Source organism: Balaenoptera physalus (assembly GCF_965194825.1).
Source record: "Balaenoptera physalus genome assembly, chromosome: 14".
Taxonomy (NCBI): Eukaryota; Metazoa; Chordata; class Mammalia; order Artiodactyla; family Balaenopteridae; genus Balaenoptera; species Balaenoptera physalus.
Genome location: NC_138893.1, coordinates 61,230,330 through 61,251,983, shown reverse-complemented (window position 1 = coordinate 61,251,983; position 21,654 = coordinate 61,230,330). Strand labels below are relative to the sequence as shown.

The following is a 21,654-nucleotide window of genomic DNA, read 5'->3' as shown; positions in this document are numbered from 1 at the left end:
TACTCCCTTTCAGTGAAGTTTTTAGGGCGAATGGAATCCTAAACATCATTGTTAATCAGTATTTTACATAGTGTAGTATTTGTATTTTTTAGTATTGTTTGTATCAGAAAATACATTGAATTTCAGATAAGTAGTTAGGTGAAACATTCTTTTGGAACTCAACTCTTTGTGAGTTGAATTTTGTGATTGAAAATAGATTATGTGGACTGTTGAACTCAATACATTTCTTTTGCAGAATTATTTAGTTAATGCTTGTAACATGCCTATTAAAAAATATAGTATATTAACATCCCAGTTTCTTTTCAATATATACCAAGAAAGAAAATGTAGGAAATCTTAAGAAGAGGGTCATTTAAAAGGCCCTTTAAAGATCATATGTGTCATAGTACTTAAAAATGAATCTGTCAAAAATATGTATCTTTAAATAATTTAAGATTAGTCAGATTTATGGATTTTCCATTTACACTTTCTCTTCTTTCTCTAGGTGAAGCTGTACTTCACAAAAACAGTAGAGGAGCCATCAAATCCAGAGGCTAGCAGTTCAACTTCTGTAACACCAGATGTTAGTGACAATGAACCTGATCATTATAGATATTCTGACACCACTGACTCTGATCCAGAGAATGAACCTTTTGATGAAGATCAGCATACACAAATTACAAAAGTCTGATTTTTTTTTTTTTTTTTTTATCAAGAGGGATAAAACACCATGAAAACAAACTTGAATAAACTGAAAATGGACCTTTTTTTTTAATGGCAATAGGACATTGTGTCAGATTACCAGTTATAGGAACAATTCTCTTTTCCTGACCAATCTTGTTTTACCCTATACATCCACAGGGTTTTGACACTTGTTGTCCAGTTGAAAAAAGGTTGTGTAGCTGTGTCATGTATATACCTTTTTGTGTCAAAAGGACATTTAAAATTCAATTAGGATAAATAAAGATGGCACTTTCCCATTTTATTCCAGTTTTATAAAAAGTGGAGACAGACTGATGTGTATACGTAGGAATTTCTCATTTTGTGTTCTGTCACCAACTGAAGTGTCTAAAGAACTTTGTGATATACAGGTTCACATCCTACCCCTTTGCACTTGTGGCAACAGATAAGTTTGCAGTTGGCTAAGAGGAGTTTCTAAAGGGTTTTGCTACATTCTAATGCATGTATTCGGGTTAGGGGAATGGAGGGAATGCTCAGAAAGGAATATGTTTTATGCTGGACTCTGGACCATATACCATCTCCAGCTATTTACACGCACCTTTCTTTAGCATGCTACAGTTGTTAATCTGGACATTTGAGGAATTGGCCGCTGTCACTGCTTGTTATTTGTGCATTTTATTTTTTTTAAGCATATTGGTGCTAGAAAAGGCAGCTAGAGGGAGTGAATCTGTATTGGGGTACAGGAATGAACCTTCCACAACATCTTAAGAATCCACAAATGAAGGGATATAAAAATAATGTGGTCATAGATAAGAAACACAGCAACAATGACTTAACCATATAAATGTGGAGGCTATCAACAAAGAATGGGCTTGAAACATTATAAAAATTGACAATGATTTATTAAATATGTTTTCTCAGTTGTAAGGACTGCTCCATCTCCTGTGTAATCAAGGCCAGTGCTAAAAGTCAGATGCTATTATTGCCGACATCAGTCAACAACTTACATTTATTTTATTAGTTTTCAATCGTATACCTGCTGTGGATGCTTCATGTGCTGCCTAAAAGCTTCTTTTTTCTCATTAAATATAAAATGTTTTGTAATGCTGCACAGGAAATTTCAATTTGAGATTCTACAGTAAGCGGTTTTTTTTTCCTTTAAAGATTTATGATGCACTTATTCAATCCAATAGATGTCAGCCGTTGCACCCTTTTGACCTTACACATTCATTACAATGAGTTTTGCAGTTTTGCACATTTTTTAAATGTCATTAACTGTTAGGGAATTTTACTTGAATACTGAATACATGTAATGTTTATATTTAAAAGGACGTTATTTGTGTTAAAAAGGAAATTAGAGTTGCAGTAAATTTTCAACACTGCACAAATAATGTCATTTACTTTTTCAGTAGAAATTGTCCCACATAATGCTTTTATCAATTTGCTATTGAAAGAATAGATTTTTTTAAATGTGCAGTGTTGAATCATTTCTTCATAGTGCTAGAGTTAGGACTAGGGCTTCAATTTCACTTCTTAAATATCATATATTTGATATGCCCAGACTGCATACGATTTTAAGCAGAGTACAACTACTATTGTAAAGTTAATGTGAAGATATGATTAAAAAGAATTTTTTCCCCCAGAAATTTGGTATCTTTCAAATTATACCTTGACCTTGAAACATTTGACCATCCAGCCAATTTATTTCTTAATGGTGTAAAATCTCATTTTCAATAACTTATTGGTGCTGAAATTGTTCACTAGCTGTGGTCTGACCTAGTTAATTTACAAATACAGATTGCATAGGACCTACTAGAGCAGCATTTATAGAGTTTGATGGTAAATAGATTAGGCAGAACTTCATCTAAAATATTCTTAGTAAATAATCTTGACATGTTTTCCATACCTCGTCAGTTTCATTCAACAAATAAAATTTTAAAATTTTTAACAAAGCTGTTAGGATTTACACATTTATATTTAAACATTGATATATAGAGAATTGATTGACTGCTCATAAGTTAAATTGGTAAAGTTAGAGACACCTATTCCTAAGATCTCATCATTGAAATTTATATGTCACCTTGTCTTTCATAAAAGCTGAAAACTGTTGACTAAAATGAAAATCAACTATTCATGTTTTGAAGGTGATTATTAATACTGTTATTTGTTACAGTTTTGGGCACAGTATATTAAAGCGTAACTTGTATGGTTCCAATATGTAACATGGAGGGCCAGGTCATAAATAATGACATTATAATGGGCTTTTGCACTGTTATTATTTTTCCTTTGGAATGTGAAGGTCTGAATGAGGGTTTTGATTTTGAATGTTTCAGTGTTTTTGAGAAGCCTTGCTTACATTTTATGGTGTAGTCATTGGAAATGGAAAAATGGCATTATATATATTATATATATATAAATATATATTATACATACTACTCTCCTTTATTTCAGTTACCACGCCCATAGAATTTGACAAGAATTGCTATGACTGAAAGGTTTTTGAGTCCTAATTAAAACTTTATTTATGACAGTATTCATGATTAGCCTGAAATGCATTCTGTAGGTAATCTCTTTGAGTTTCTGGAATGTTTTCTTAGACTTTTTGGATGTGCAGCCGCTTACGTGTCTGAAGTTACTTGAAGGCATCACTTTTAAGAAAGCTTACAATTGGGCCCTGTACCATCCCAAGTCCTCTGTAGCTCCTCTTGAACATTTTTTGCCATAATTATTAAAGGGTAGTTGAATAAATAGCATCACCGTTCTTTGCTGTGGCACAGGTTATAAACTTAAGTGGAGTTTACCGGCAGCATCAAATGTTTCAGCTTTAAAAAATAAAAGTAGGGTACAAGTTACTGTTTAGTTCTAGAAAATTTGTGCAATATGTTCATAACGATGGCTGTGGTTGCCACAAAGTGCCTCGTTTACCTTTAAATACTGTTAATGTGTTATGCATGCAGATGGAAGGGGTGGAACTGTGCACTAAAGTGGGGGCTTTAACTGCAGTGTTTGGCAGAGTTGCCTTCTACCCTGCCAGTTCAAAAGTTCAATCTGTTTTCATATAGAATATATATACTAAAAAATTTCAGTCTGTTAAACAGCCTTACTCTGATTCAGCCTCTTCAGATACTCTTGTGCTGTGCAGCAGTGGCTCTGTGTGTAAATGCTATGCACTGAGGATACACAAAAAATTACGATGTGTACAGGATAATGCCTCATACCAATCAGATGTCCATTTGTTATTGTGTTTGTTAACAACCCTTTATCTCTTAGTGTTATAAACTCCACTTAAAACTGATTAAAGTCTCATTCTTGTCATTGTGTGGGTGTTTTATTAAATGAGAATATTTAAATATTTATAATTGATTAGATTTATTGACATTTTAAATGATGGGCAGCCAAATGTGATTAATAAGTTTTTTGTAGGTTTTTTTTTTTTTTTTTTCCCCTGCTGTCCTTCAAAGCCTACAGTTATATAAAAACATGGGCTCTTGTCAGTTTGGGAGTAGAGTATCAGTCTACTCATGTTTGAGAGAGGCATTTAGCTTTTTTAGTATCTTAGTCAACACTTAATATACTGTTTCAAGCACATTAAATAATATGCTAATCCTAAAAAGTTCACGAGTCTTGAAAAATTGTGCATATATATATTTTTTACTAAGATGTCTGAAGATAATTCCCCAGAATGGATTTGATATCTCAGATTTCAATTTTGTGGCTTTTCCATTCTTTATGATTCTGTAGTGTGCCATCAACATATGGGGAGCTTCATCTACTCATTGTGACTTGTTCCATTTAAAAATTGATATTCCAGAATAGTCTAAAGGACTTTGTGTACTTGAACTTAATCTTGTTATTTCTAATATTCTTAAAAGCTTAAAGACTAAGTAAGGCACATCCTTTCAACAAAGCATAGTAAGGTAATAAGTGAAAGTGTAGCTTGTACAAATGTTTTGAAGATAAAGCAGATCATTTATGTAACAATAGAATTTAATGTTATTTCAAGTTTACATTTTCTCCATGTGACTTTTTTTATAGTAAATGTGAATATATAATGTAAAGAAGTATGAAAAGTATGTGTGTGTACACACATTTTTTCTTTTTAGGTATTGTAAGTATGGTTGAAAACTATACTGGAGTTTAAAATTATTCTGACTTATAAGATGATCTTGGTGATGTCTGAAAAATAGGAATTTACTGGCAATTTTGTTTTTATTTGCATGTTCTCACTACTCTTAATTTGAGCTAGCTTGGTTAAGTGAATGCCATCACCATTTCCATTGAGAATATAAAAATCACCAGTGTTTAACATGCAGGCTTCCAAAGGCTTACAAAAAATCAAGACCCTTAAATCTAGTCAATTTGCTGCTAATGTGAAACTTTTGTGTTCTTTTATTCTTGCCAGATAATTAGCCACAGATCTAAAACTTAGTCTTAAATGGCTTAAGTGTAAGTTTTGATTAGCAGTGCTGTTACTAGTGCAGAGAGAAATGTTTGTGAATAGAAATAATAATATAAATATTCAGTCTAAACTGGTATAAGTACCTAAAAAACTAGCAAAAAAGATAATAGAGGAAAACATTTTAAAACTTTTAAAGATGAGATGTTCAAGACCGATTTTCCTATAGAATTATGTATCTATAGGAAGCCTAATGATTATCAGTTGTTTTTAATTTTAGAGCAAATCTATTCCTTTATGACCATGATCTTGGTATTTTTCCATTTTTTAAGAGCTCTTCCTTCTTCAAGTATTGGGTTGGCCCAAAAGTTTGTTCGGGTTTTTAACATCTTACCCAAAAACCCAAACGAACTTTTTGGCCAACACAATATATCAGACTGTATGTAGCCATTCTGACAAATTCACATGTGTTGGTAGCTTTAAAAGTTTGTATTGTGAAGTCAGTAAAGGACAATAGTTTCATTGGTGGTAATACCCTTTGGTTCTTAAGTTAGCTTTTTTGAGAATAGTTTCCTGTAACAACAAAATCTTCAGTCATAATCTCACCACCTGGAAACAGCTATTATTAATGCTTTAGTGACTATACAATCATTTTTTTCTGTATATTCATGTATATATTTTCTTCAAAAAATGAAATTTGTACTGTGCATACTCTCAAGGCCTTTAAGCTTAGTATTTCCATCACGGATTTGTAGAATGTTAAAGTACATCAGAAAATAGACAGTGACTGGATTCTTTCTAACGCTACAGATGCGGATTATGTGCAGTTATTGAGAGCCCTTTCCAATTCAGTGGGTCAGTCATGGACGTTTAAATATTGTTAGCATCAGAATAATACATGTCTAAGTAAATAAAACAGTTACATTTATTTAGCATAGACAGGCTTAACATTGTAGATATTTCTCTTCAAAAGCCATTTCAAACATTTGTATTTTGGAATTAGGTGTTAAACAGAATGTGTGAAACACTGTATTAGTAGTGAATTTCATCATCACCTTTCTATTTCTCTTATAGGTTGGAAAAGAAGGATGAGCTTTTCATTTTTTATAATTCCCAAACAGTTGCTCAATTTAGAGTGAATTAGTTTAACACCTGGAAAACAGAAAAAAAGCCACTGCTGGTTTATCACTTAGCTGTTTTGACATCTGTGTGCTCATGAGACTTCCATCACATCAAAAACTATTTCATGAATGGTTCACCTTTAGCTCTGGAACTTAACCATGATTAGTATAATGGTGGGCTTAGAACATAGAACTCTTTTAACAGTTACTTGAGAATTTGGTGGAAAAAAGTTTAGCTGGAGGGCAGTACATAACTTACAAACCAATGTATTGATATTTTATGAACATTTTTACATATATAAGTGAAGTCAACTGCCATCTTTTGAGCATTACCACATTTTAAAATAAAGCTGCATATTTTTAAATGAAGTGTTTAACAAGGATTTATATTTTTCAGTTTTTTAATTAAAAGTAATTTATATCTCCTTTGTTGCATGTGGATTCTCATCTGTTCTTAAAATGGTTAGAGATTTTGTTTGTGCTAGAATGGAGCAAGGCCTGTAGTCATGGCTCTAGTGTTTCAGTTTGTCAAATCTGTTTACTGTAGTGAGATTATCTTAAAATGTTTAGATGTGGCTTTCTGTAGCTTATCATTTATTGGCTTTTATTTATGTACACTTTTAGGATTTTCTGCCTACTCTATACAGTTGTCTAAATGATATGCCACGTTTACAAATGCTCATTCAGTTTCTATTTTTCCATTATAATGCCTTAATGGGCAGTTTTTAAGTGTGTGCGCATGTGTGTGAGTGTTGGGAGGTCTGGGTGGGTGGTGAGAGTGCTAGGTTCCGATTTTAGAGATTAAATAGTTTGATTCAGGCAAACAGTTCTCACTGGAATTTTACAGTTCATCGTAATGAAAATAATGTTAACCCTGGATGACCTTTGACATACAGTAAATGAATCTTGGATGTTAATGAATTTGTTGGTAGCATCTTGATGCATGCATTATTGAGTTATTTTCTAAGTTGTGCATTTATCCAAAGTTGGTATATTGGAAATGTTTATATCAAATTCCATTTGGCTACTGATGGACGTAAAAACAAATGCTTTATTATGGAGAGTATTTTTTCTTTAAAAAATTAAAAAGGTTAATTATTTTTAATATTTGGTTTTAAACTTTTTATTTGACAAGTATTTATCAAGTCCCCGCTATATATGACAGATGTTTGGAATACATTAGAGATCAAAACGACACCCTCTCTTGCCCTTGAGGAGTTTCCACTCTAGTAGAGGAAATAGACTTTATTAAAAAAGTTATAATATGTGACACTGTGATGATTGCCAAACATTCCATATGCTCCTCTAAATTTCCACCCCTTTGAAGTTAGATGGGGCCATTGTAACTAGTTTATTCCAACAAAATAGCACTGAAAGTGATGTGACACTTCCAAGGAAAGGCATTGTAAATAAAATCCCTTGTACAGTCCTTAGGCTTCTCTTTACTACAGTGACTGAGTACATGACATGTTCCAGATGGTGCAACTCTGTCAGCTTGGGTCTTGAGTGACTGTATGGAGCAAAACTTCCTCAAATTCTCCCCCTACATTGAATGTGTTAGATATTAGCATGAACAAGAAGTAAACATATTGACTTAAACTGAGATTTTGGGACAATTTGTTACCATAGCATAGTTAATTACATTCTGACTTATGCTTTGGAAGGATCAGGGAAGGCTCTCTTGAGCAAGGAAGGAGTTAAGAATAAAGCAAAACGGAAAGTGACACCTTTAAACAACATGATGCAATAAGGAAACTAAACTGTAAGTCACTCAATAGTTATTGAGCACTTGATATATGTCAGGCACTGTTATAGATGCTTGGGATACAAATGGGTGAACAGTGGATTCCTGTCTTCATGGATCTCACATTCTAGCAAGGAATAATAGATAATGAACAATCAACATACCATATGTAAGTTAATAAATGCTATGGGGGGAAAACGTGGAACAGGGTAAGGAAGACCAGGTACGCAGAGGTAGAGAGATTGCAGTGTTGAATAGGGTAAGTCCAGAATAGGCCTCACTGGGAAGGTGAGAGTTTAACAGACCCCCTGAAACAGTAGTTAGAAATTTTCATCCTTTTAATCAGCAAGGTGCACTCATTATCCTCTATAAAATTTTATTCTCACCTTTTACAACTCTGTATTAATTCTTGAGTTTTTAAGATCATTATTGGTGTATCTAGATAGAATTTTTAAGAATACCACTCAAAATAGTCACAATGTTCTAAGTTACTTTATTTTCTAAATTGGTTTGGCAAAATCTATATAAACAATCTGTTTCTCTTCATTTTCAGAGTTGAGTTCACTTTTAAATTTCTTACAATCTTACTACATGTGTGTGATTGTGCTTTGGCAATACTTGATATCACTTCAGTAGAAGTTAAAGTTTTGTTACAGCCTTAAACACTACTGTAAAGCTGAAAGGAAATGTCACTTATGATTTATTGATGGGAAACGAGTTGTAAATTTTGAGTTAACTCAAGAAACAAAAGGTGAAATTTATGGCCTAGTTCTTTATATTCTTAACTCATGAGCAAAAACCTGTGGAAATGTATAAATATCTAAATAGTAAAAGAAATATTTGTTCACAAAGAGTGACCCCCCCCCCCACTCTTCTCCTACCCCATTTCAAGATCCAAGAAGTTTAACTTTGTGATCAAGGGAAAATAGTATAATTAAATTAAGTTGACACAGTAGAAATTTGCAACTATTTATCAGGAATATTTATTATTAACTGGTATTTGCTATTGATCAGTTTCTTCTTCCTATCAGGGCAGGTATGTATAATTGGACATAAAATTTTGAAAGAAAATGTTAACTTCAGCTTTTCTAAAAATAGAATTATAAGTGGTTTAAAAGACATTTCCTTGACAGTTTTGCATTTTGTTTTTATTCTGAGTCCAAGGCTTTTTTTTTTTTTTTCTTTTTTTTTTAATACATTTTACTTTGCTTTGGAAAGAATTTAAGGTAGCTGACTGGGGTTCCCTAACGTGAGAAGAATTGCCAAGTCAATTTAGGAAAAAATATTACTTGTATCCATTGGTCTTGGCCTAAGGGTTAAACTTCACTTACTGGGAATATCTCCTGAACCTACCTCACTGGAATTTGAAAATCCGTACATTCCAATATTATTGTGAATTGCTTCTTTAAGCATTGATAAATAAGCCGTCAACCTAATTTTCAGGGAAATAAGCCACGTTTTTACCGCAGTGTTTACTCTTCTTGAAACAGCTGAGACTTGGGAAAAATTGAGTTATGTTTTTCTATTTGATACATTTACAGGTAAATATGACCTGTAGATATTGTGAAACTCACCAAAAATATAATCTGTAAAAATTTTTTTAAGTGTTACAATACTACCTATGCTTATGTTTATATCTATGTTTATGCTTCCCCTTTTCCGTTATAATCATGTCTTTGAAATTAGAGATTTCCTAGTTTTCTAATCCTTACTCTAAGGAAGAGAAATGTATTTAAATTTCATGGATATGAAAATTAGCAAACTTCTCAGTTTTATTCAATATTTCCATGAAGACATCTTTGGCAGGAAAACGTTTTACATGGTTATCCTCAACAAGGGAACCACAAGCGTTCCTTAAGTAATTAAATAGCTAATATATTGTTTACCGTGTACAGCCATCACAATTCATATGAATAATGCATGGGCTTTTTATGACTATTAGTACTGTATATTAAATGAACATGTGAAAGAGAAAATGAGTTTTAGTCTTTGGTAAAATAGTAAGTATGAGGTAAAATTTCCCTTTTGCCAGACTCAGCAGACATCATTTAATGTGTTTAGCTGTCCTTGGAGAAGACTTAAGCCTTTGTTTCTATAAAAAATCCAATAAGGTTAAAACAAAAATATCACTAAAATTAAACACAGTTCTACCTCAGAAAACCTGATGACACGTATTTAAAATTCATGGGAATTCTGTGATGTCAGGTACCTAGAGACCAAAATAAAATAGCAGAGAGAGAGAGAGGAAGGTGAAGTAAGAAAAGAAGGGAAAGCAGGAAGAAAAGCATGGGAGAGCTCAAACTAACTCTTAGTACTGGAGGGCTGGTAGAGGGATAGGAAAATAATAAATATCATTCTTTTGAGTCTGCAGTATGTGCCAGACACTGTGGTAGATATTTCACATGCTTTACCCACCCTTCAAGGTAGGTAGTTGTATCTCATTTTCTGCACAAAAACTGAAGGTCGGAGTACGTTAATTTCCCAGGTCTGACAACTAGTAAGTAGAACTGGATATGAACAGGGCAGTCTGCTACCTGTTAAACAGAATCAAATTTACAAAGTGAACAAAACCCAAAGCTTAAACAACTAATGGGTAATGAAGTCATACAGATATTCTTTATTACTGACAGAAGAAAAGCAAACCTCAGTACCAGGTATAAGTCATGCAAAATGAATTGCAAAGAGAAATACTTAATTGTTTGAGCCATAAAAGAGAAAAAGAAAATGCTATATCTTGCAAACTTCTTGACAGGTATGATGGTAAGATGTTGGCATGCATTTTCATATCAAGACTCAGAATGAGAGCTCTTTTATTTACTAGTTTATTATTAAATCAATTCAACAAACTTGTACTTTATTTTTGCTTGAACTAGAATACCCGGACTGTTCAAAGTAATTGGTTCTCAGTTAAGCAGGCCAACCAGCCATCCAACAAGTATGTGTTGCATGCTTTCCGTGTCCAGTTGGAATTACGGTAGTGTAGAAGTCAGAGAAGTTCATAGGGTTTACATTTTAGAGTGGGGAAACAGATTTTACATAGAGGGAAGAGCAAGTAGCATGGCTTGCTGTAGGTGCAAACTTGGCCATTTAGGAGCCTGTAAGAAGAGAAAGGCTGGTGTAGAGTAAGTGACAGGGGAGAGTGGTGGAAGATAAACATTTGGAGAAGTAGGCAGGGAAACTTCTGGTTCCAGCTGAGGTGGACCAAAACCACTGAAGTCTGTTTTCCTTGCTAACGACAACTAAAAACCTCTGGAGCAAATGTGAAAATCAAGTACCTAAGAACTCTGAAAAGTAAACAAAGGCAGGTAGATTGTGAAGGAGTGTCAAAACTTGGAAAAGCAACCTGTATGAGGATGTTTCCCATTTTTTTCTCTTTTCTCTTACAGCTTTTGCCTTAAGGGTGGGCCCCACTTGTGGAGCTGCATAGCACTGGACACATGACTAGCTAAAATTCAGAGAAATCCAGCTTTCTGGCCAGAGGAACCAGAAAAAGAGTCTCCTTTGAGCCAGAGAGCATGGGGTTGGGGAAAGTGGGAAAATCTTGAAGAGATGCTGAGAAAAATCCTGAGAGTTGGAAAATCTTCTAATTCTGTGTATGACATTCCACACATCCTGGGCTCACTCCTGAGCTGGCATGCACAGGACAGACCCAAGGCACCATAGCAAAGTCTTTGAAAATGAAACCGAGATCGGAACCACCACTCTCAACAGGTGAGACAGAATATGCAATCTGAGCCTAATTGGGTTGATTGCCTGTTTAACTAAACAAACAAACAAAAACAAATAAAATGTTTTCCCCCAAGTTCCAACAAGATCCAGAGTTAGTATAACCCAATATTCAAAATTATATAACTAGGAAGAACCAAGAGTATTTTTTCTAAAGAAAAAATATCAAGAGATGCCAGCCTCCAGATAACCCAGATGTTGGAATTATCAGATGTAAATGCAGCTATTATAATTATGCTTCATGAGGTAAACACACTTGAACTGAATGGAAAGATAAAAGTTCTCAGCAGAGAAACAGAAATTATAAAAAGAATCACATGGAAATTTTACGGCAAAAAGTACACCATCTGATATTAAAATAAAAACCACTAGATGGGCAGCAGAAAAATGGAAATGATAGGAGTCAGCAAACTTGAAGATAAATTAATAAATGTCAGATTTTAATGATGACTTTAAAGTCTTAAAGGTAGATGAGTGCTTGAAAAGCAAAATATATCTGATTGTAATTAGCTACATGTGCCTTAATAAGATATTAATCCAAGTACATTCATGGGGCTCCCTCATATATATATGAAGAAGTTCCTGCTATTTGTCAATAACACTGAGTGAAGAATTAGCATTATCATAGGTCCAATCATAATTATGTCAATTTTATAGTGTTTTATATAGGCTTAATATGTAAAAACATGTTTCAAATGCTCTGTGACTTACAATGTCCAAAGTGGCATTGACAAAGAAAAGTTTTCTGATTGGGTCTATTACATTGTATACCTGCAGTAAAAGCAATTTTGAAACATGGGAGAGTCATCGCCAGATAATTGCTAAGCTCATCCTCAGAGTCAGTGCTTGGTAATCGCTTTGCTCACCTGCTCATGTTAACTCTTTGATTCATCCTTTGCAATTGGGCCTTTTCCCAAATATGGATGTTATTATAGAGATGTCCTAAGAAAATCGACCTATCATGTAGGCATAATACATGCTCTTTGATTTTACAACAGAAAAATATTCGATGTTTAATGCTGCTGCCACTCGGAAATCTTAACAAATTTCTAGGATGGTTTGGAGAAAAACCGAACTAGTATTGCAGTTCATTTGGAAAAACTACTTCTGATGATGGAAGAGAATTTCAAGGCTTTAGAATACCTCCCATTGTTATAGTAGCACCATATTACTCTCAAACATTAGTATAAATTTTTGTGATTGCAATGATTATTCTAGATAACAAGTTTTGCCATTTAATTCTCATAAGGTAGGAAGTATGATTATATCCATCTGGTACACGAGGAATTGAGGTACAGAAAGGTTCAAAAACTCGTTGAACATAGCAAAACTAGTAAGTAGTAGGGCCAGGACTTAAATCCAGGTCAATCTGATTGCCAACCCTAGGCCATTAACTACCGTGTTATACATGTTACTTCCTATAACAACTTAATGAAACCTTTAATTTCTTTAAGAGGGCATAGTCTTCAAATTGGAATGGGTAGAACAGTGGTGTAAGGAAACTTTTCAAGCATTTTGGTCTCAGAATTCTTTCACACTCTTAAAATTTATTGAGGATGTCAAAGAGCTTTTGTTTGTGTGGGTTATACTTATTGATATTTACCATATTAGAAACTAAAACTGAGTACTAGCTTTGGCAGCATGTATATTAAAACTGGAACGATACAAAGAAGATTAGCATGGCCTCTGCAAATTTGTGAAGCATTCCAGGATCTGGAACTAACATAGTGTTGTAGGTCAATATACTTCAATTTAAAAAAGAAAGATATTTTATAGCTAAAAAAAAAAAAATTAAAACTGAAGCATTATTACCTGACATATTTATTAATTTAAAAAATAACAATAATAAACTCATTACATGTTAACATAAATAGCATTTTTAATCAAGATGACTGTGCTTTCCAAAACAAAAATTTAGTGATAAGCATGGCTTTTTAAAAAACAGTTTTTCACATCTTTTTGTTATGTGCCTTAATAGAAAAGAGTTGGATTTTCATACATGCTTCTATATTGAATCCATTATAATATGGTTTTTGGTTGTAGTATGTAAAGAAAATATGGACTCACATAGATATGTAGTTAGGAAAGGGAGAAGTATGTTAACAGCCTTTTCAGATAATTGTAGATATTTTTATTTGGTACTACCAGCCCATCAAGTTGTAATTTCTTTAAGGTTAGTTACAATGTGGAATTGGAAACCTTCAATGAACTTTTTATATTCAGTTTAATGCAAACACATTGATTTATCCTGTCCTTTGAATGGATCTTTTACCCATGCATGATTTTGTAACATCATGCATGGGTTATTTGGAAAATATTGGTTCACTGAGTTGTGTAGATCTTCCAAATGTTGACACATTTCATTACACAATGTGAAAAAAAAATCACGTTTGCTATTATCACTCTGGGCTCATCAGAAAAGTCTTTCAATATTGGGGAGCTGTCAAGTTCATGGTGGCAGATGTAAGTTTTAAAAAAATATTAATTTTTACTCAAAAGCTTGAATTTTATTACTGACAACAAATGCTGTTAGTTGTTTTCCTGAAAGGGTCTCAATATTCCACAGGGGCTGCAGGCCACACTTTGAGGATCACCGATGTAAGAGCTTTGATAGGGAGGAGGCAAGTAAGAGAACATTTACCTAAAATGTCCAAAAAAATTAATTTTCAGAGTGATGAAGGAACTTGAAAATGAGGTCTCGGAATCACTGGCAGTAATCTATGATAAATTAGGGGAAATCGGAGAGAGTTCAGACACACAGAAATGAGAAAAGATTGCCTTAACTCTCCAGAGGGATATATTCTGGGCAATGAATGCCAGTGTGTTTAACACTGATTCCCAGAAAAAGACTATACCATATTCTGTAGCCGGTAATTGAAGAACATTAGAAAATAATTCAGTGATTACCAGATGTCATGAGGACAAGGTAGGTCATCTCAAATTTCATTTTTCCTTTATGATCATCTGACCCAATGTTTTACAAGGTATACATGTGAAAATGTTTGAATAACTACATAAAGACAGTTGAATAATCATTTGTATAGGCACTGCTTGTACAATGCACAAATCTCATTTGATTAAAAACCATTTACAGAGAACCCGCCATATGCAAAATACTCTGTTAGGTAAGGGGCTGGTCTGAGAGGCACATGTGGAGAACAACTAAAAGAGTTTTCCTTGGGAACAGAAGCCCAAGGGAATTTTCAAATGTTGTAAAATATGTGAAGTCTGCCTTGTGAGAGAAAGCAATGTGGTGTTTGGAAAGAGCATAGCCCTGGGAGTTAGAATATCTGAGAGCGCATCCTGACTTTCCCACCACTCAGTGGATGACTTTGGGCAAGTTATTTCAATTCTAGATCTATATTCTGTATCTGTAATACTAAAGAGGCAAAGGCCCCTGAAAGGGATGAGTTGTACTCATGGAGTGTAATCAGAATTTATGAATGGAATATTCGAAGGCCAAGTTTGCCTCCCAATAAGTAACTTCCAGCTCTGTGCTCTTCGATACCATAGCCTAGCCACATGTGTCTGTTGAGAACTTGAAATGTGACTAGTCTGAATTGAGATTTGCTGGAAGTATAAATTACACACCAGGTTTTGAAGATCTAGTGTGAGAAATAGAATGTAAAATATCCCCTCAATACAGTAAGTCCCCTACATACGAACCTTCAAGTTGTGAACTTTCAAAGATGCAACCGTGTGTTTGCATGTCCAATCACGTAAGTTAGTTCACTTGTCTGGCGTACATTGTCATGTGCGTGCATCCTCTACAAGCAGTTGTGCTTTTGTGTACTTTACTTATAGCACTGCAGAGAGTACAGTAGTACGGTATCTTTATTTGAAGCCCAGGATGTCTGGAAGCAAGCAGAAAAGCAGCGGTGATGTAGCTGGTACTACTGTACTTTTCAAGATTGAAAATGTACTGTAAAATTTTAAATGTTTTCTTTATTTTTTGTGTTTGTTTCTTATGTATTATTTGTGTGAAAAGTATTATAAACCTATTACAGTACAGTACTATATAGCCGATTGTGTTAGTTGGGTACCTAGGCTAACTTTGTTGGACTTATGAACAAATTGGACTTAATGAACGTTCTCTCAGAACGGAACTTGTTTGCATTAGGGGACTTACTGTAATTTTTATATTGATTACATGTTAAAATAACTTTCAGATATGTTGGGCTAAGTTAATATATTATTAAATTAATTTCACCTGTTTCTCTGTACTTTTTGAAATATATGGCTACTGGAGAATTTAAAATTACGCATATGGCTTCCATTATATTTCCTTTGGACAGTGCAGTTCTAGCTAACAGAGTTTCCAACAAAAGAATAATAACTTGAAGAACTTAATCTTACTTTTATTTTTCATGTAATATGTGGGAAGTTCTTGGTATTTTGATTATATTTATTTATTTATGGCTGTGTTGGGTCTTCGTTTCTGTGCGAGGGCTTTCTCCAGTTGCACCAAGCGGGGGCCACTCTTCATCGCGGTGCGTGGGCCTCTCACTATCGTGGCCTCTCTTGTTGCGGAGCACAGGCTCCAGACGCGCAGGCTCAGTAGTTGTGGCTCACGGGCCTAGTTGCTCCGCGGCATGTGGGATCTTCCCAGACCAGGGCTCGAACCCGTGTCCCCTGCATTGGCAGGCAGATTCTCCACCATGGCGCCACCAGGGAAGCCCTTAATCTTAGTTTTAACTTTACCTTTTGAGGTACATAAGGAGAGGCTGGGTCACATTCCACTCAAATGCAGAAGTAAACCAAGAAAGAGGAAGACATGGGATCTGGAAAAGGGGAGGGAGAGCAGCAAAGAGAAGTCCTAAAAATAAGAGCTGTGTGGCAGGCCTAGAGAAACAGCAGCACAGAAGCAGAAACATGGAGTCTTCAAGGAGAAAGATCTCCAGGGGGAAAAAATGGAAAAGATGTGTTTGAGTGTATTCAAAAAGTTACTGACAGGTAAATGACAGAGATGTTGGGGCATCGGGGGCAAAAAGAGAGGTACATTGAAAATCAAACAAATGAAAAGATGGAGCAGGGACTTCCCTGGAGGTTCAGTGGTTGAGACTCTGCGCTTCCAATGCAAGGGGTGAGGGTTCGATCCCTGGTCAGGGAACTAAGATCCCACATGCTGTGCGGAGCGGCCAAGAAAATATTTTTTCAAAAATGGGTTAATTATTGATTCTAGGAAAAATGAAGGGTTGAACAAGATAGGATGTGTGGTTACAAAGTTTCCTCTGAAGCTATTATTTGGTTCCTCAGAAGCATTACTATACATGATTATAATGTAAACACTGTTTAATGATTTTACCAAAAATTCCTAAGCTGTTGGTTTGGGTGGGGTGATGGCGTGGGGAGAAGAATGCTGTGGGAGCTAAGTCTCTGTCCACCATAATGGGAAGGCAATCGTTCATACCTAACACCTAACATTGATGAATCAAGAGATAGAAGCATAATGTTTAGTTAAATATATGGAGGCAAACACCAAGGAAAACAAGAATAGTTGAGAATGGATTTGAGACATTTCCTCTGGAGGGTCAGGGCACAGAGAGAGGTGGAGATAGGAATCTGTCCCTTTTCATTATAAACCTTTTAGCATTATTTGAAGTTTAAAATTAGGTACATGTGTTATTTTAATACAAAATAATTAAAAATTCAGCATGAGATTTTGATGCTAATGTTTTCCAGGGTTCTGAACTTCTCCCTCTTCCTTCCCTCTACACCAACAGCTTGCTTGGGTGATTTCTTCTATTTCATGCTATTAAGTGTCATTAGTAATCTATAACTCATATCTGACTTCCCTCAAAAGGCACGGCTTCCCCTGTGGCCCTCTCAAGTAGAAGCTGATTTTACCTTTACATTTCAGATAAATCAAGATTTGGTAGGGATGGGGTGGTAGGATAGGCATGGTCCTTGCTCCTCATCGTTACCTCTCTTGTCCTAAAAAACAAAAACAAAAACAAAAAAACACATCCCCTCTGAAGTTTATGGCATTAGACTTTACAATTCAATACCCTTCCAAGTTGCAATTTCCTGGTCACCTGCTCTTCTTCACTGATGACTTTTGTACCTTGCTTCCTGTTTTCCTACCTACCCCTTAATCTTATGATTCCTGGTAGGTTATCTATCTGATACACCCACAGTTCCCCGATCTGATCACTTCCATTGATCTTTTCTTTCCCTCTACTAGCAGCTCTCATTGTCATAGGCTTGCCATTTCCTATTATTCAATGTCTCCCAAATCTCTGGTTTTGAGCATCCTGTTCTCTATTGCTTCATTATTTTCACTCACTTATTCTTGTACCTCTCCTACTTCAGCATATCTTCAACCTCATAAGACTTCCAGGCTATTATCCCTACCACTTTAAAATTAGTCACTTCCCCCCTTACGTCCTTACATATATTTGTACCCATTTGGGGATTCATCATTGTAATTATTCTCTTGTAGAGCATTCTTAATTTCTTTGACACTCTCTTTCTCGTCATTTGCCTGGCAAATCCCAAATTATTCATGTACTATGTGCTGGCACCTCAGCAGCTAAACATTGTAGGATAAAATGCACAACTGTGCTTACTGGTTTCACTCTGCGTGAATTGCCCGAGCAGCCCTTCTATTTTTCCCTGGTAAATTTACTTTCTCCTTCTCCAAGATGACTGTTTCACATGTTCTCACTCTTCAAACCTCTAAAACCTTGATCAGTGACCTAAATTTATATTTTATAATCATTTAAATAGTCACATGCTAACACTCACATCTCCTAACACAGAATCTGATAACCTGTCAGAATCAGTCCCCATGTTCTGTGACTTTCTTCTTATTACAACAAAAGGGAAATTTTTGCTCATTTCAGAGACCAAGCTCTTCATGTTGGCCTGATTTCTATCTCTTTTAGTAGTTTCAAATCTTTTTTCTGTAATCATCTCATCTCTTCCATCAGTGGTTCTTCCTTTTATACTTGATCATTCCCATTACCATACAAACATGTTTGGGTATTTCTACCAAGTAAATTCTCAAATCCTTAGCACAGCAGATCTTACACCCTTCATAAAAAGTAACTCAGAGTGGATTATAAACCTAAATGAAAAATGTAAAGCTCTAAAACTCCTAGAAGACAGTATAGGAAAAAAAATCAAGACAACCTTGGATATGAGGATGACTTTTTAGATACAACACCAAAAGCACAATCCATGAAAGAAATAATTGATAAGCTGAACTTCATTAAAATTAAGAACCTCTGCTCTGTGAATGAAACTGTCAAGAGAATGAGAAGACAAGCTACAAAGTGGGAGAAAATATTTGCAAAAGTCATATGTGATAAAGAACTATTATCCAAAATGTACAGAGAATCCTTATAACTCAACAACAAGAAAACAAACAAATGGGCAAAAATCTGAACAGAAACCTCACTAAAGAAGATATACAGATGGCAAATAAACCTGGGAAAAGATGCTCTACATCATATGTCAGTAGGGAATTGCAGATTAAAACCACAATGAGATACTATTACACACTTCTTCGAGTGGTGAAAATCCAAAACACTGACAACACTAAATGCTGGCGAGGGTGTGCAGCAACAGGAATTCTCAGTGCTGGTGGGAGTGTGAAATGGTACAGCCACTCTGGAAGACACTTTGCTGGTTTCTTAAAAACTAAGTATATGAAAATACAATAATTAATAACTAAATACAATATGATTCAACAATTGTGCTCCTTGGTATAAGTACCAAAGGAGTTGAAAACTTATATCCATACAAAAACCTGCATACAGATGTTTACAGCAGCTTTATTCACAATTGCCAAAACTTGGAAGCGATCAAGATGTCCTTCGTGAATATCCTATTCACCAGTAGGTGAATAGATAAACTGCAATACATCCAGACAGCAGAATATTATTCCACACTAGAAAAAATAAGCTACCAAGTCTTGAAAAGACGTGGAAGAATCTTAAATGCATATTACTAAGTGACAGAAGCCAGTCTGAAAAGGTTATATATGGTGATTCCAATTATATGACATTCTGAAAAGGCAAAATTATGGAGACAGTTAAAAAAAATAAGTGGTTGCCAGGGGCTGGGGGGAGGGAGGGATGAACAGGTGGAATAAAGAGAATTTTAGGGCGGTGAAACTATTTTGTATGAACTATAATGGCAGATACATGTCATTACACATTTGTCAAAATCCATAGACTGTACAACACAAAGAGTGAACCCTAATTTAAACTATGGACTTTGGGTGATAAGGAGGTGTCAAGGTTCATTGAGTGTAACAGATTTTCCACTCTGGTGTGGAATGTTGATAGTGGGAAGACTATACACTTGTTGGGGCAGGAGGTATATGGGAACTTCCCACTCAATTTTGCTGTGAACCTAAAACTGCTTTTTAAAAAAGTCTATGATCAAAAATAACTGACCAGTAAAACAGACCCAGAAAAAACAGAGATGAAATTAGTAGAAAATAATCTTAAAACAGTTATTATAAATGTTATAATATGTTAAAGGATGTAAAAGAAAACATGATTTTCAAATTGGATAATTCATTTTTAATATAAAGACACAGATTAAAAGTGAAAGAATAGGAAAAAATATACTATGCAAGTACTAATAAAAAAAAGCTGGAGTGGCTATACTAATATCAGACAATGTAAACTTAAGAATGAGGAATATTACAAAGGTTAGAGAGGGACATTTCTTAGTGTAAAATGGGTCAACTCATCAAGAAGCCATAGCTGCTTTAAATGTGTGTACATCTAATAACACAGCTTCAACTATATGAAACAAAAGCTAATACAACTGAAAGGAGAAATAGACAAATCTACAATTATAGTTGAAGACTGCATTTATAAATATGTAGTAAACCATAATTAAACAAAATAATTTAATTTTAATTTATTTTGAATGACTATTCCATTCACAAGGTTTAAAAAGTATATACTGTGTACAGTATACATAGTATAAAGTATACAGTGAAAAGTCTCACCACCTTGTTATACATTCCTTAGCCAGTTCTTTTTGGAGGCAAACACTGTAACCAATTTTCATGTATTGCCTAAAGATATTTTATGCATATATAAAAACACTTATATATCCTCTATTTTCATTTTTTTAATACAAACGGTAGCACGCTGTACACATTTCAGATACTCCATTTTGTTTTAATATTTAATAATATTTTGATTTCATTATTGGTACATAAAACTCTACCTTAGGTAATTTAGGGCTTGGCACTTTCTCCGTAGTTCTGTGGATTTTTTTTGTATACAGTTGTGCATGCTGTGGCTTGAAATTTTTCAACAGTCCTCAAGCCCTCAGGGAGATTGCAAGAGAATTTTTTTTTATTGAGATATAATTCACATACCATAAAATTCACACTTTTAAAGTGTACATATCAGTAGTTTTGGTATATTCAGAAAGTTGTCCAAACATCACCACTTTTTATTTCCGAAACATTTTCATCACCTGTATGCATCAGCAGTCACTCCCCATTTCCCTTCCCCACATCTCCTGGCAACCACTATACTACTTTATGTCCCTATAGATTTGTCTAGTTTGGACATTTCATATAAATGAAATCATACAATATATGGCCTCTTATAGCTGGCTTCTTTCAAATTTCATCCATGGTGTACTTCATTCCTTTTTGTGGTTGAATAATATTCCATTGTGTGGATATACCACCTTTTGTTTGCATTAGAAGTTTAAACATCCTTGTTAACAACATACAATTGAATCAATACAGGACCAAGTGATGTGATGTAGTATATATTGAAACGTAAGTTCTTTTTAGGTTGTGAATTTGAAAAGGTCTATTTTTAATACACTTTACAAGAATATTTAGATATGAGTTAAACATGTTTGGGAGAATCGAGAAACCTTGCCATTTGCGACAGATTTCTGGGAAAGATGGTAGCTTACTTGTAAAATTTTGAAGCTTTTCTCAGAATTAGAAATGGCTAAGAGACATTGAAGAAACAAAACTAAAGTACCTCCAACTAATTTGTTTTGAAACCAGGGAA

At 34.5% G+C, this 21,654-nt stretch overlaps 1 protein-coding gene and 1 long non-coding RNA gene across 4 annotated transcripts in view; one reads left to right on the top strand and one right to left on the bottom strand.

The window, feature by feature from the left end:
• Positions 1-3,975, top strand: part of PTEN (phosphatase and tensin homolog) — an 87,857-nt gene extending 83,882 nt beyond the window's left edge. For all 3 annotated transcript variants that reach the window (XM_082424701.1, XM_082424700.1, XM_082424702.1), the window contains one exon: positions 485-3,975. In XM_082424701.1, the coding sequence (XP_082280827.1) occupies positions 485-670 (186 nt within the window). In that variant the 3' untranslated portion in view covers positions 671-3,975. The remainder of the gene's footprint in view (positions 1-484) is intronic.
• LOC309642775 lies at positions 641-16,007 on the bottom strand. Its single transcript, XR_014253372.1, has 2 exons — positions 6,365-16,007; positions 641-6,329 (listed from the first exon to the last, which is right to left on the bottom strand). It is a non-coding gene; the product is annotated as an uncharacterized lncRNA (long non-coding RNA).
• Between the last annotated feature and the right edge of the window lie 5,647 nt (positions 16,008-21,654).